The sequence below is a fragment of the Macrosteles quadrilineatus genome, unplaced genomic scaffold, assembly GCF_028750875.1.
Source record: "Macrosteles quadrilineatus isolate MER2022 unplaced genomic scaffold, UCM_ALF_1.0 Scaffold_5__1_contigs__length_97177068, whole genome shotgun sequence".
In the NCBI taxonomy this organism is placed as follows: Eukaryota; Metazoa; Arthropoda; class Insecta; order Hemiptera; family Cicadellidae; genus Macrosteles; species Macrosteles quadrilineatus.
Window position 1 is genome coordinate 23,802,915 of NW_026542598.1, and position 14,621 is coordinate 23,817,535.

Here is a 14,621-nt window from a genome sequence, read left to right on the forward strand (position 1 = left end):
CACACATTATAATGTATGAGACAAATATTAAACTATAGATCTGAGGTATATTTGCGCACTCGCACCCTCGACAAACCTAAAACAACCTGGGCTATTTACTTTATTCCCTGTTAATTACCGATTCTTTAATGAGAACCATTTATAAAAAGACCAATAATCAACCCATCAAAAAGCTTCTGAATTTTCAGGGTCAAACTGATAACCTTCTGATTACTAACTAAACACTGTAATCTCTCATCTATCTTAACCTGTATCTACATGGATGGATTAGTATGGATAACAGCATCATCTCTTTACAATGATCATGCAAAAGAAATTAACTGAGCGAAGACCAGCACTTTTTACTAAAACATGCCCTCTAGTATGCTGAAATTGAGTTAATCAAAATCTAACTGATTGAGTAAAAGAAATGTTTCCAACTAGTGTAAAAACTGTGTCCAATCAATTAAGAAGTCATCGATGTACAAATTAATCAAAACCGCTGTAGAAGTTTCAAGTGTAAATGAAAACATGTTTATTGAATAAAGAATGATTTGATTTGAAACAGACAAAATTGATGGTGTTAAGCAGACATATGCTTATGGATATTTTAAGCACAACCTCTTTGTCTGACCTCAGATCCAATGCCACAAAGACAGAGAGGTCTTTTTTTACAAAATTGAAGATTGAAACTATCCTCGTTCATATGTGCCATTTTAGTACCTAATTTTTTTGTCGAAGTTTGAAAAATGTATAGGTAGTACAGAATACAGATGAGAACAAAGCTACAGTATTGTGTTTGTCATCAATTACGTTCCCATATACTTATGTTGGAATGTTAAAAAATTGAGATTTTATGCAAGGGTGTTACAGGTATAAAGTCCCTTCCTCCCTATGTTTTTTCCACAATTTTTATTTTAATGGGTATCTTAGATGTCAGGTTGCCTCTCAAATCTTACAAAAGCAGTAAATAATGAGTCTCATAATTGGAAATCCCTTTAAATATAAATTAAAAAAAAAACATAAATAACCACCCAATTTATTACATGTGTGGGCAAATATCACTGTAATTGTGAAATAATAACGGATATCAAGTCTTTCTCATGTTGAGTGACTTAAAAACCTGAAGTGATGAAGCAACGTGCGATGTTGAACACATGTGGTTAAAGACTGGCTGTTGACACTCAGTTAATTGATTTAGATTAGTTTTGTTCGTTCTAAAAATGGAGGACCCAAACTTCCTCCGTCCAACAAAGTCTGATTTACAGATTGGTTTATGCTGTCAAAATTTGTTTGAGACTTGTTTAAAACATTGTTTTTTTATCGACAATTTCTGATCGAGCCTAACAGGAACCATTCTCTGTTAACTAACAACTGAACAGGAAATCTCTTTAAGCAAACTGTTTCTATATCAGTTTTTAAATTAGATTCATTAACTAATCGGTTTATTTTGGCACCCGTTGTAAGTGATCCATGCAACTCATTATTTTGGGAAAAATCTATGTAATTTTGCAATTGGTTAACTATCCAAAAATACTGAAGTATCAGTGAAATATGATTAACTGGACTCTAAACATTGCTGTTTGGCTAACCAAGGAGATTCAGATAGAAAAGTATCAGTAATGTGATTGTTTGTTGGAGACTAAAATGTATAGAGTATAGGTACAGTATATACTCTGTATGGTGGAACCTGTCTCCTGATCCTCCATATATCTAGGGACTCAGGTGTACTGAGGGTACAGAAAATATACTACTATAACCCAGAATGCCAACCGCATGGTAAAAAGCATTAAGTGGTTTGAGAGAGCTTTGCCTACGATTGACAGGCAAAGCTCTCTCAAAACACTCAATGCTTTTTACCATGCGGTTGGAATTCTGGGTTATAGTAGTATATTTTCTGTGACTGAGGGTCAGGCAGGACTAAGGAGACAGGTTCCATCATACAGACTATACAAGCAGTATGTGAGTCCCCTGAACTCCAGGTAAAATGCACGTATTCAAGGCCACTCCATATTACTAAGGGTGTACAATACAGTTATGCCAATACTCTCCATACATCTTCGTTAGAAACAGCACGCTAAAGATGTGAATTATAATTCTAAGATCTACAAGATCAAAATAATTTTGCACAAGGTGTTTTCAAATCCAATAGTGTTGTGATAGGTGATATTTTCTATTTAAATTCAAAAAAAATTTTTAGTATCTAATTAGGCCTATAAAAAATTGCCATTTAGTGGAAGTAAAACCTGTTTCCAATGGTTATGTTAAGGACACCCGTTTTACAAATATATATACTTGTTTTGGTGTCATACCTAGTTTTAAGGTACCGGTAATGAAATAAACAAATGCAGAAAACTGGAGGCCAATAATAATTACTACTTATAGTACCGTACTCAAGACTCCCTTCTATTAAACACATTTTTTATGACTTGAAATAACAAAACATGTGAAGATTCATAACACTGTCTATTTGGTTGACACTATATTGACAACATAGCCATAATTTTAAAATTTATGACAAATAAATCATAGATTCTTTAAACATATTTTATAAATTTCAAAAAGTACTTTTTTGATAAAAGTTCGAATCTAAATACCATCACTAAGTTCATACCCTTTCCCATTAGGAAACAGTACCTTTATTCCTTGTCCTCTAAACCTAAGCTTGGATTAAACCTCTTCCTTGACAAAACTGACAGATAAACCATTTTTGCACCGATCTTTAAGATTTTTTGCAAGATTAATTTTTATGAAATAACTACACACAGTATTTACATCAAAAGACCAAACAAAATATAAATACTGTAGAAACTTAAGTATTATCATAGACAAGACAATAGACCATGTATTATACAAACTAGCTGTTACTCGGGCTTCACCCCATTTGACTTCATAAAAAAAACTATTATTTTTTATTGGGAAAATCACAAAAGCTGAAAAAACTTTTGAACCGTACATGTGGATTGTACCATTTTGCTAAGAATTGAGTGGACTATAACATTCTAAACTTGAATAAATGGCGTGTTTGAGCCATTATTGTTAATGTTTAAATTATTAATAAAAATCAAAGTTAAATACCCTGCTGCAGCCAACTTGCCAACTAAGCCAATTTCCATTTGCCTCAATTAATCTTTAATTATTAAATCTATTTAAATATCATTTATAGTTTAATCAGTACCTAGGTTTGCTGCTACAGGGAGGCTAATAAAGAGTGATTTTAGTAAAATCATAGATAAAGGAGTGTAAAATTTTAATAGCTTAGTATACACAAATTTTAGCAAGTTTGGTCAAAATATATTTATAGATAAGCAAACTATATACAACATTTTACAATCTTATATACTAAAAAACTTTTGCAAAACTTATGACAGCTAGCCTGACCATGCCACTGGACCAAATTACACGTGGTTGGTACCAAATGAAAGATATTTACCTGTAGATGTGCAGAATCCTTTTATAAATTGAATTAGGCTAACAAATAAGCACGAAAAATGAATTTGAAATCTTTAAAAAAATTGCATGAGCCTTATGGGTTGCCATGGTAATGACGAAATAACAACAAAATATAAACAGAAAATCAAAACAAATTGAAGATATTCCAGTCACATGTTTTATTTACAGTGTGTGGGGAAAATAGAGAAGTCTGTACATTACATATTTTTGGTTGTGTTTTCAACCACGGGGCAACCTCTAGGAACATGTCATATCAAAATACTTATGGATGGAGACTTTTCTTATGGAGATTTAACATGGGACAAAATTTTAAAGCTTATGACAGCTAGCCTGACCATACTACTGGACCCAATTACTGGTACCAAATGTAATTGTCTCTTTATTTGTCCATTTTGCTTTGATTTCAGATATTACTTGACTAAGTCTTATAAAAACAGAAATTAAAAAATCTATTGACAATTTAACATGGGGTAAAATTTTAAGTCTAAGAGGAGTGAGATCCGGAGATCTATTGGACAGATTTACATGCAGGTTGTGTTAAATGAAATGTGTCCCTTGTGCCTGAAAAGTTTACGTAATAAGTGAATCTTGTATATTAAAAAGCTTTTGGAAAACTTATGACAATTAGTCTGACCATATTACTGGGCCGATTTATACGCGCGTTGTACCAAAATAAGGTTATGGAAGAAATTCTAATCGCATGTTTTATTTACAGCGTGGGGTTAAAATAGAGAAGTTTGCACAATACATAGGGCCTACTTTTGGTCAAGTTTTTGACCACAGGGCGAGCTCTCGTATTCTCTATAAGAATAACATGGGAATTTAAATGTACAATTTTAATTTTTTTTTTTGTAACTAATTACCGTTCAAATACATTTGGATATAAGAAATTGTTTGTTTATTAAGCTCTTTAAAATGGTCCGGATAGAAATTGGAAAATTTTGTGTTTAGAGGACCGTAAAAAAAAAGAAAAATCCATTTTTACCCCGTAAAACCTTGTTGCCATGGCCCGATCCTACTGGTTCGCGAACTCGTTGAAGTTTATCCCACCTTACACCTTCAAACTAAATTTCATTAAAATCTGTCAAAAATTACTCAAGTTATCACGGACACAAACATACACACACACATATAATGTTTGTTTTTGGCCTCTAGGGACATCAAAATGAAAAATTAAATTGGTCCCAGGCCTAGGTCTTACCACCGTGCCAACTACGGTAATAGCAACTTCCCTATAGGGAAATTCTCTAAAACTGGAGATACATTTGGTTACAGTACGGTAGTGTCTACATATTAAAAATTTCATCAAAATCGGACCACATAATGTGGTCTGTAGCCTTGTACACATCCCCACACACATAGACATAACCTACTTTAATAAACCATTTTTTGAGTTCAGGGGACCCCCAAAACGGATATTTCCTCCCGAAAGTGAAACTCGAAAATATTAACGAAAACAACACTTTATCCATACTATAATATGTATGGAGAGAAAGTTAAAAAGTCTCTATTTCATATTATGGATCAGTCTGCGCACCAGAGCTTCACACGAGACAATTCGCGGTTGTTCCTATATAGCCTTACTTCAAAACATCAAGTTATTACGGCTCCAGGTGTAGTTGTCAAGGTTGGGGTGGTCTCTGAAGGAACGTCGCAATACGTAAACCAAGATCCTAAAATAGACGTATTTTTATTGTATTTTTAATAATATTTGCAATATTTTACTTAATTACCGGTACCTATAGGCAAAGTTAGAGCCGCATTGCCTATGCAAAAAAAATAAGCAAAACAATAAGATAGTTTGAAGTCGTGAATAAATTACAATATTCGATGGTCAACGATACTAAAATCATGAAAATAATTTGCGTTAAATGGTGGAAACACCTAACAATATAATAATTACCATCTCTATACGAAGAATCTGCCACGCTCACAACCTTGGCCTAGCCACAGCTGCAATGGGAATGTAAATATTTGTGTTTTCTAACAGTGATCACTGCGTTTCTTTGTTCCTGGAATTCTATTTCTGTTTCGTTCACCAAGGGGATCTCTGGACTTGGAACGATGAACATGAAACACGTGGGCCGCCGCCACGGGAGATTTGTAGCATCAAAGTTTGAAACTTAATATACCGTGCTTCCGAGAAGACAGGTGTTTTCAGTTTTGAATTGAAACTTATTCGTTTGATGAAAATAATAAGTCTGGGGCCTGTCTAGAGACGCTTAGGATGCGCCGCATTTAGTTTGTGACATTGAAACTTTTACTTTTAGAATATCCCTCCAAAGATGTTTCGTTAATTTAAAATACCAAAATAATGAGTGGCGTCCCGATTTTTATGTGTACTGGTGGGCTCTAATCCTGAAACAAACAGCCGATTCAGTTTCTACAGTACACACATGGCACAGTTTTCACATTTGGATTAATCCAAGAAGTCTTAAAATATGTATCGACTTTATATCGGGGTTTCGTCATAAAATTTAGTAATTTATTTTTACCAATTCGTTATGTTCCACAACTAATATCCATCTATGTATGAAGCTAATAAGGATCACGAACTTTGGAGAAAACCGTACCACACACCTATTAACAACATAATTGAATTGTCAGTCTTGATGTGAAACTTCCCCCCCCCCCCCTAAAAAAATATCATTTTTTTAATGAACCCTCTCCTAAAGGCACGAACCATAATTAATTAAAGGGTCGAATTAAAAAGCTTTTAAAATATTAAAGATCTAGATGTGACACTTGATCAATTTTTTTGTTTACAATTGTTTGTACATGTTTTCCCGACCTTTTGATTCTTACCATGAACAATTGTCTGCACCTAGAAAAGTAACTGTACATAATTCTTATGATGTGGAATAGTATTTACTTTTAGTGTTCAAACCTTTTAATTGTCTACCATGAGTCTTCCAATTGATTACATATTTAGTTCAAGTTCAGCATTCTATATTTAAAATACACACAGTAATTAATTATTGTTGAAATGTTCAATTACGTGAAACAAGAACCGTATAGTTTGGAAGGACAGAAAACAGCTTTGTGTTTAGTTGGTTAAAAAAAGTTCATGTGTAGAGTATTTTTCCTTATGACATGGAGACTAGTGAAATTTATTGTGTCAAGATTAGACGCATATTCATCCAGCAGTTTGGACAAGGCAGTGAAGAACAACAGTATCTTATCTTCGTTCTCTACCCGCGGAGCACGTACAGTATAACTAGTTAAATTAATCGTATGGAAAATATCCAATGTCTTACGTTTTCAGCATTTAGAATGCATCTTTGTTTAGTACAGTCAACACAGCTAACCATTCCGTTAACGCGGTTTGTAGTTTACATGTAGACTCTGTGAAACGCGTTATCAGATTCAAGTTATCACTCGACGAGGTCAAGGTCGAAGTTCGGCGACCAGTTGTATATATTGACGATCTCTCTACAACTAACAAAACCAAGATGTTCCAAGAATAACGTGTCTCGCTCTTTTTTCCGTGGTTTTACGCATTATTCTTTCTACTTGGCGATGACGGTTAAGTTTATATGCAGAAGATCGGATAGAAATTCGTTTATATAAAAAATGTTGAAACTAGACAGAAATAAATTTGGACGTTGTGCAACACTCCGGAATTAAATTAAGTAATTAAAACGTAAAAATTGACTTGAATGAATGATCAGTAACTCAACTTACAGTATGGTGGAACATGTCTCCTGGCCCTGGGGATTCCCCGTGTCAGTCCCAGAGACGGGGAGTAAAACCACAGACTACGGAAACCTTACAAATAAAATATCACAGTAATATAATGTCTGTGGTAAAACTTAGGAGACTGGTTCCGTCAAACAGACTATACAGGGTTAGTAATAAGTCTGGAGACCTCCTGTTAATTTTTTAACGGCCCATACTAGAAAAACTAAACTCGGCACACCTTTATGGCATGTTATGAAGCACTTTTTGGGCATAACCGACACTTGGTGTACATCCCCAAAATGGGGGATTTCGGAGGAAACTCAAAAATTTAAAAAGATTAGACCCATCGAGTGACCCCTCCTTTTGTAAGGTCCTGATAAAAGAAAACTAACAACGCAAACTAGAGGTCTCTATCTCAATCCAGTAAAAAAATGGCAGCTGATTGAAATCTTTAGAAATCAGAATTACCTTGCAATTTTATATCCAATTTGCTGCTATATTTTACTGTGTGAAGATAGAGACCTCTGATTTCAGTTGTTAGTTTTCTTTTATCACGACCTTCAAAATGAGGGGTCACTCGATGGGTCTTAATATTAAAATATTTTGAGTTTCCTCCAAAATCCCCATTTTGGGGATGCACACCAAGTGGCGGTTATGCCCAAAAAGTACTTCATAACATGCCATAAAGGTGTTCCAAGTTTAGTTTTTCTAGTATGTGCCGTTAAAAAATTAACAGGGTGTCTCCAAACTTTTTAATAGCCCTGTATAGACAGACACCTTCAAGGTCTGTATTTGCACGGGGACACATTTATCCCGTAGTATACGTAGGTTTAATGGAAAATTAATGTTTTTACTCAAAAGAATATATCGCACATGTGAATTACGATTGGCCGCTCATCTTCAGTACTCCTTTGTCATGTTGTTAGTGAGCAGATGAGACACAAGGTCACTCGTAGCCTACTATTGTGCATCAGCTGACGAGATTTGCCCATCGATCACAATATGTTTGTTTGTTATATGTTTGTTATATATCGATGGATTTGCCATCTGATCCAAATGTTATTGATTTTAAACAATACGAGAGGCGCCGATAAAGTGACGTTTTTCTAATACGGTTTCTGTTCTAATATTCATGGTATGCATATGTTATTATATGTAAAGATCATAATTATAATACAGGGTGTATACAACCTCCCTGAAAAGATTTTGTAATTGTTTCATTAAGTTAAAACTATATAAAAAACTATAAGTCATATAAACATGGGTCTAAAATTACTGGTTTCCTGTATACGTGCAAGTTATTAAAAAAAAACATAAAGTATTAAATATCTTCAATAATAGTACATTTATGGTGAAACATAGAACCACACGATTTATCAAATTTACAATTTTGTTTATTCTTTGTCCAAACTAATAGGATATAATTAAAACCTCCACATAATTTACTAAATAATTTTATTTATCTTGAAATGTTTTCGTATTTAGCCGTCATTTAAAAACTCTTCAAGGGTTTTTATTCACATTTTGTACAAAGATAACGGTCAATAAGCAGAACATGTTTGCAGTATCTCAACGCTCTAGTTCCAACAAGCAAGGAGTTATGAATGGTTTTGGAAAAACACGTACAGATAACAGACGTAGAATACCTTAATTAATTAATTATATAAGCGTACCAGGACGAGAAGTGGTTTTACATCATACTACACACTTAGAAGCATGCACTTTTCCATCCTTATTGATTTCCGTGCCTACACACGGAAAAGTAACCAATGTAATGTATTTTTCACCACACTATCATGTTTTTGGCTGTATTACATACGTTAATTGGTGGCCGAAAGTTACGTTTTGCTGGCGATGCCAGCTGTCCATAATTTGGGGACCGAGCAGGTTTTTACAGGCCGGGGCCGCAAAATCAGCTGTCCGCTTACTTACTTAAAACATGAATGCATTTTAAATACATAATCAAAATCCATAGCATTTCAATAGAATTGTGTTATTGTCACCGTTGCCTAGCAACTATATATTTTTATTTTTGCTGATTCCTCAAATTATTTCTTCACATAACCTTAAAGTTGTAGTTGTGTTGACTATCAGTGTGCATTATTATTGTGGTGAATAGTGGTAATAGGGTATAGTGTGGTGAAAAATAGCGTTCGTACCACGGACCGAGATGGTTTTGCGGCTCTCGATCGATTTAAGTTCTCGACTTCGTCTCGAACTTAAAAACTATCTCGAGCCGGCAAAACCTCATTTTCGGCCCTAGGTACGAAATATACTATTTACGCCACACTACAATATTTTGACGAACTTTCCACGCAAGGTCTTAGTCCAGAAAACGGCTGTTTGCCGCCAGCTTAATCAAATTGGGTTTAATTACGTATTACTGTACTGTAATGGGTTTTATCGGACACCAATCAGCTGATTATACTGTATTTATGTGGAAATGAGTGGTTATAAACAAAAACATTACCTCTTTAATCTCTCTTAGAGGTTATGACTAGTGATTTTTAGTCCTTTAGTTGGTGGAAATATATAAGGATTTGTACAGACATAGATTAACCAACACAAGTAGACTTCTCATCCCATTGTAAATTTTGAAGCACGTTTTTCGTGTCTAGTTCATGTACGTGACACAAAGGCGCTAGTGTCAATGAAACTTTGTTTCCATTATTTTACGGTTAATTTCTTGATTTGTGCTTTACTGTTTGGTTATATAACTAGGGGACGAGTTATTGTTTATGATTAGATCGTATTATTTGGTTAAACGAGGTTTTAAATGGCTGTAATAACGGGAAACAAATTGTAAACAAAACACGACCTCTACATAAACCGTACATGTACTAACAATAAAATTGTCTTCAGCTGTTCCATAAGGATGAGAAATCTACTAAGGGAGTATGTTTTATCTATGGTACAGATTTAGTAGTATGACGTAAACTATCGTACGTAACTAGTCCAAAATGTGTGTAACGGACTCTTATGGTATTCCCGTACTCGACTTCGTCTCGCACGGGAACGACCACACTCGTCCGGTAAACACTTTTTTTCAGGACTAGTAACGTAATATACTATTACCTTGCACTTAGTCAGCTGATGAAATAAACAGCTAACTGCAACGGTCTATTTTATTTTCTGAAATATTAAAATTTATGCTATATCCTAAATAAATTGTGTTATTAGTTTATGTAGGCTACTTATTTTTCTGTGTTCCATAATATTATGATGTAAAATTATCGTACGTTACACGCCCGGTAAGCTTTAACGTTACTATTACACTTTACCCCAACAATCTATGACTGGACTAGATAAGAAATTGGCGGGATAAGAATAAGAATCCTTTTTGTCATTAGAACAGCTATAAGCTAAAAAAAAATAAACGTAAGCCTACAAGAGTAATGAACAATTAATGGATATGAAATGTGGAATGTAGGCCATTTCCTTCAAGCTTGTAGGCCTACATGCAAATATATATCGTCATAATATGAAATATACAAATTAAGTACACTTAAATAAAAAACATCAATGAATTTATTTCTTTACCCCAATACTATAGCTGGCAGAATAGATGAATATTGCAGGTGACATGCTAACTATCTGCATGGGTTAATTCAAAACTCACGTTCGACTCGGCAACAGAGGCATTTATCCTAACCTATTGCCGAACGGAGGTGCCTATCGAACGGAATTTTGGTTTGGTTTAGAAGAGTTTGTTAGTTTTCAGTGTTTTATTTTGTTCTTGTCGAATGCACGATTTGATATTGCTTTGTCAGAAGAAATTGTATGCACACGCTTTGAATTGTTATTGTAAATACTGGGAGAGAGGTGTGAGCCAAGTACAGTATTCATCGTTCAGAAGAGATGAGAAGACAGCCAGTGACGAGAGATAAGCAGAAGACGGGAAGTCGTAGTCAAACAAAGCTTCAAGTTTGTTGTGTTTTGAACTCCGCCGTAATGATAACATCGTACGATTGGGGTTATAACAGTTAAGATTATGAATGGCTAGCGATTTATTTAAATTTAAATTTGTTGTAGATTATAAAACCCCATGCTAAATTCTTGACGAAATCGTGATGGAAAAATATTCCTCACGTAATCACCGATGATATTATAAACAAAACAGCACATACCATCCTTACACCATTAGGGCATTGTATACATAACATCTTATTATTTTAGGGTTCCTTAAACGTTTTCAATGCGCCTTTTCAAAGGGTCTTATCGAGATTATTATTTTAGCACTGTCTGCTCTAGAGATTAATCTTTATTGGTTTATAATTGTGTGTCTATGCCGTAGAGCATTGTATATCTTATCTTATCTGATAACTCGAAAAAAACAATACCTATACATGGAAACAGTGTACAACACGTGATAATGCAGATATTGCAGATTGTGGAAAGGGCCGATTATTAATGGGTTTCCTTAGATTGTCCGAGGTAGAATGTTGTATTTTTTATCATTTTCAGTTCAATCATAACGACATTTTTGCATTCAAACCGGCAGAGCTATCTTTACTGCTGCTTATCTCCCACGATGTTAGTGCAAACAGTGAGTGATTCCTTCGTTGACCGCACACTGTTTTATAACCTAACCATGTCGTCTTTGACGTTCAAAATGGGTTTTGACTTTTCACTGCTTTATATTGGGCTGTTTCTGCACTCTTTTTATGTTTTTTTTTTTTAATATATTAGGTTTCTTTCAATTATCGAAAAAACTAATAGAATTTTGTACAAAAATATATGGGTACACTTAATTAGCTATGTACACATAAAATTAGTCATTGGTGTACATTGGTTTGAAAAAAAGTAGTTTAATTACTATGTGCTCCTCCTCGATATCTGTTTCTTTTACTGCACATTTTAAGAATAAAAACAAACTTAGTTAAACTTACTCATTGACAAAGATGTTCACAAAGTTGTGAATTCCGAACAGGGTCCTGGTTTGCATGATGCTCTATGGTCCTGAGAGATCTCCCAACAAACCGAAAACCTCTGTGCCCCTGGGCCCAGGAAATTAGAAACGCGGCCATGGGCGTGAATTACTTACCGTACCGTATTTGAAAATACTTATTTTAAGCAAAAGCATCTTTTTGTTACATAAACTATTGTGGTTAAACAAAATTTTAATAACAAGTAGAAAATTAAATTTGACTATGATACACTTATAACTCTGTGTGGTTGATTCATCTTTTTGAAATAAAACAATAGCTGCAGCTGATCTATATACTGATGGTATGTCTTCTTCCAATCCATCCAATAGTTCATAGCTTAACCCCATGTTCTCTGTGAGATCAATTTAAAATGTGAGATCCATTAGTAGGCCTACAACCCGGTGTCTTTCTTTGCAGACAGACCCCAGTCAACATGAGTGTTATCATCAGGCTGCAGAACCTGCCTTGGTCAGCCAATGCGCTAGACATCCGCCAATACTTCCAGGGCCTCTCCATCCCTGAAGGAGGTGTACACATTGTTGGCGGAGAGCTCGGCGATGCCTTCATTGCCTTTAGGTAAACAGTTTACATTCTTTCACATAAAAATGTAGCCGGATAAACCGTAAATTACTGGGACTTATTTAATTCTATTTTTAAAGAGATAATTGGTTATGTACAGAATTATGTGAACTTAGAAAGTAATGAAAGACTCAAAATACATATTATGTAGTGGTTGGAAGGACACTTTCGGACCATAGTATCTGGCTGCTGCTGGTTCATGTTTTGTAAATGGAATGTCTGTTTCACTACTTAGTCCTTACCTTTCCCATACTGTATTATATGTTACATACCAAGAGTTTTGAACAGTTGCATAGTTTCAGCACAGTGTGGCAAATTTTGTTAACCATTGCTCGTAATGGTTTTTTGGCTAACATTCAGTGGCGTAACAGTATTTCCCCGGGCCCCCCCGCAAAAATGTCTGTGGGCCCCCTGCTACCCCTCCCATTCCCCACCACAGCACTATATACCACAACCATCGCCACACCACAACTATCACATGACGTAGGTGACGGCAGGCCTACGGCCACGGCCTACACGATCAGACTGGCAGAGGATGGTCTCTAGCAATATCAAGTATTTACCTATTCTTCAACCACACGACCAGAGTCGTCCTTGAAACATATTTTATATTTTGTCACAGTGATAATAAACTTGGGAGTTATGTTCGTGATTAATATATATGGGCTACTCCATTACTCCACCATTCACATTCATTACTAAAACAACCAAGCTTCCAACTATAATTTGAGTCGGGACCACGAAAGTTTGCAGTTGATGGAGTAGCCTATTTACCATTTCACTTCAAAGGAGCCAATGAGGGCAGTGCGGTGTTGCCAAATCTAATAATACCAGCTGTTTTAAAAATATTGTTTAGTATTTTAATTATTGTCGTCAACGGGCGATATGGCAACGTCGCACTAGCCTTGTCTTGTGATTGGCTGCCGCCAACTGTAAACTTTCGTGGTCCCAACTGTAAATGTTAGTGCTTCACTAAATTAGCCCAATTTAATGACATGACATCTGATTGAGAAGCTAAGTAGAGCATGGTAGCCTACAGTAGGCCTAAATTTAAAACTCACTAGCGTGAACTGACTTCGGTGAAATAAAAAATACAAAAAATATAACAAATAGCCTAACTTTTATTTTTAAAGTGACAAGAAATACTTTGCTATACATTAACACATGTTTTAAGTTCAAATTGTTTTACAAATCACAAAAAAGAACTTTTAGAAGGTTTTTATTTATTTGAAATGTCTTGATCTTGCTTCGTTTCTAGCTGCAAAAGTTTCAATGACTGTCTTTACATCAATTTGTCTTGCAATGTCGTTTTCAATGCTTAAGACGCTCAACCCGCTTAGTCTCTCCTGAGACATACTAGTGACATAGTACTACTGAGATAATTTTTTATTAATTTTAATTTGGAGAAAGAACGTTCAGCTGAAGCCACTGTAACAGGTAGAGTCAAAAATAGTAAATATGCTGTACATAAATTCGGTAAACTGGATGCAACAGAATAGTTTTCCAGGAACAAAAATTCTGCCATCTCTTTCAGGGACCTTTTTTAGCTTTGATTTCATGTCTGAAAGTTCTTCTGAAACTTAAGGCCAGGGACACACTTACCGGCGAAACCGCCGAGCGCCGGATCCGGCGGATCCGCCGGAGGTTGAGGGTCAGAACACACTTGTTCCGGCGAAAACTATTTTTGCCGGAGCCGGCGACAGTAAATAGAGTGCAATGAACTATGAATGAGTTTTGTCTTACACTAGTACAGTTCTAGTACAGTTTAGTCTTAGAAATAGTGCTTTCAAGACCTCAAACGTTGGCCTTGCTGTGTTTGATCTACCACAGAAGGAAGACAAAACACCAGCGAACTGTTTGGGTACATCCTATTCTGGAGAACAGACAGCTACATGGAGCTTTTCACACTCTATTTGTACAGTTGAAATTGAAGAAAATACGTTTTTTTAATTATTTTCGAATGTCTGTCCCCTCATTCGACGAGCTAATATCGAAGATTAC

The 14,621-nt window shown here is 35.2% G+C and overlaps 1 protein-coding gene across 1 annotated transcript in view; it reads left to right on the forward strand.

Moving 5' to 3' along the window:
- LOC128994441 (uncharacterized) overlaps positions 1 to 14,621 on the forward strand; it is a 52,848-nt gene that overhangs the window by 32,417 nt on the left and 5,810 nt on the right. Inside the window, exon 3 of the mRNA XM_054419015.1 lies at positions 12,459 to 12,617. Within this exon, the coding sequence (XP_054274990.1) occupies positions 12,475 to 12,617 (143 nt within the window). The 5' untranslated portion in view covers positions 12,459 to 12,474. The remainder of the gene's footprint in view (positions 1 to 12,458; positions 12,618 to 14,621) is intronic.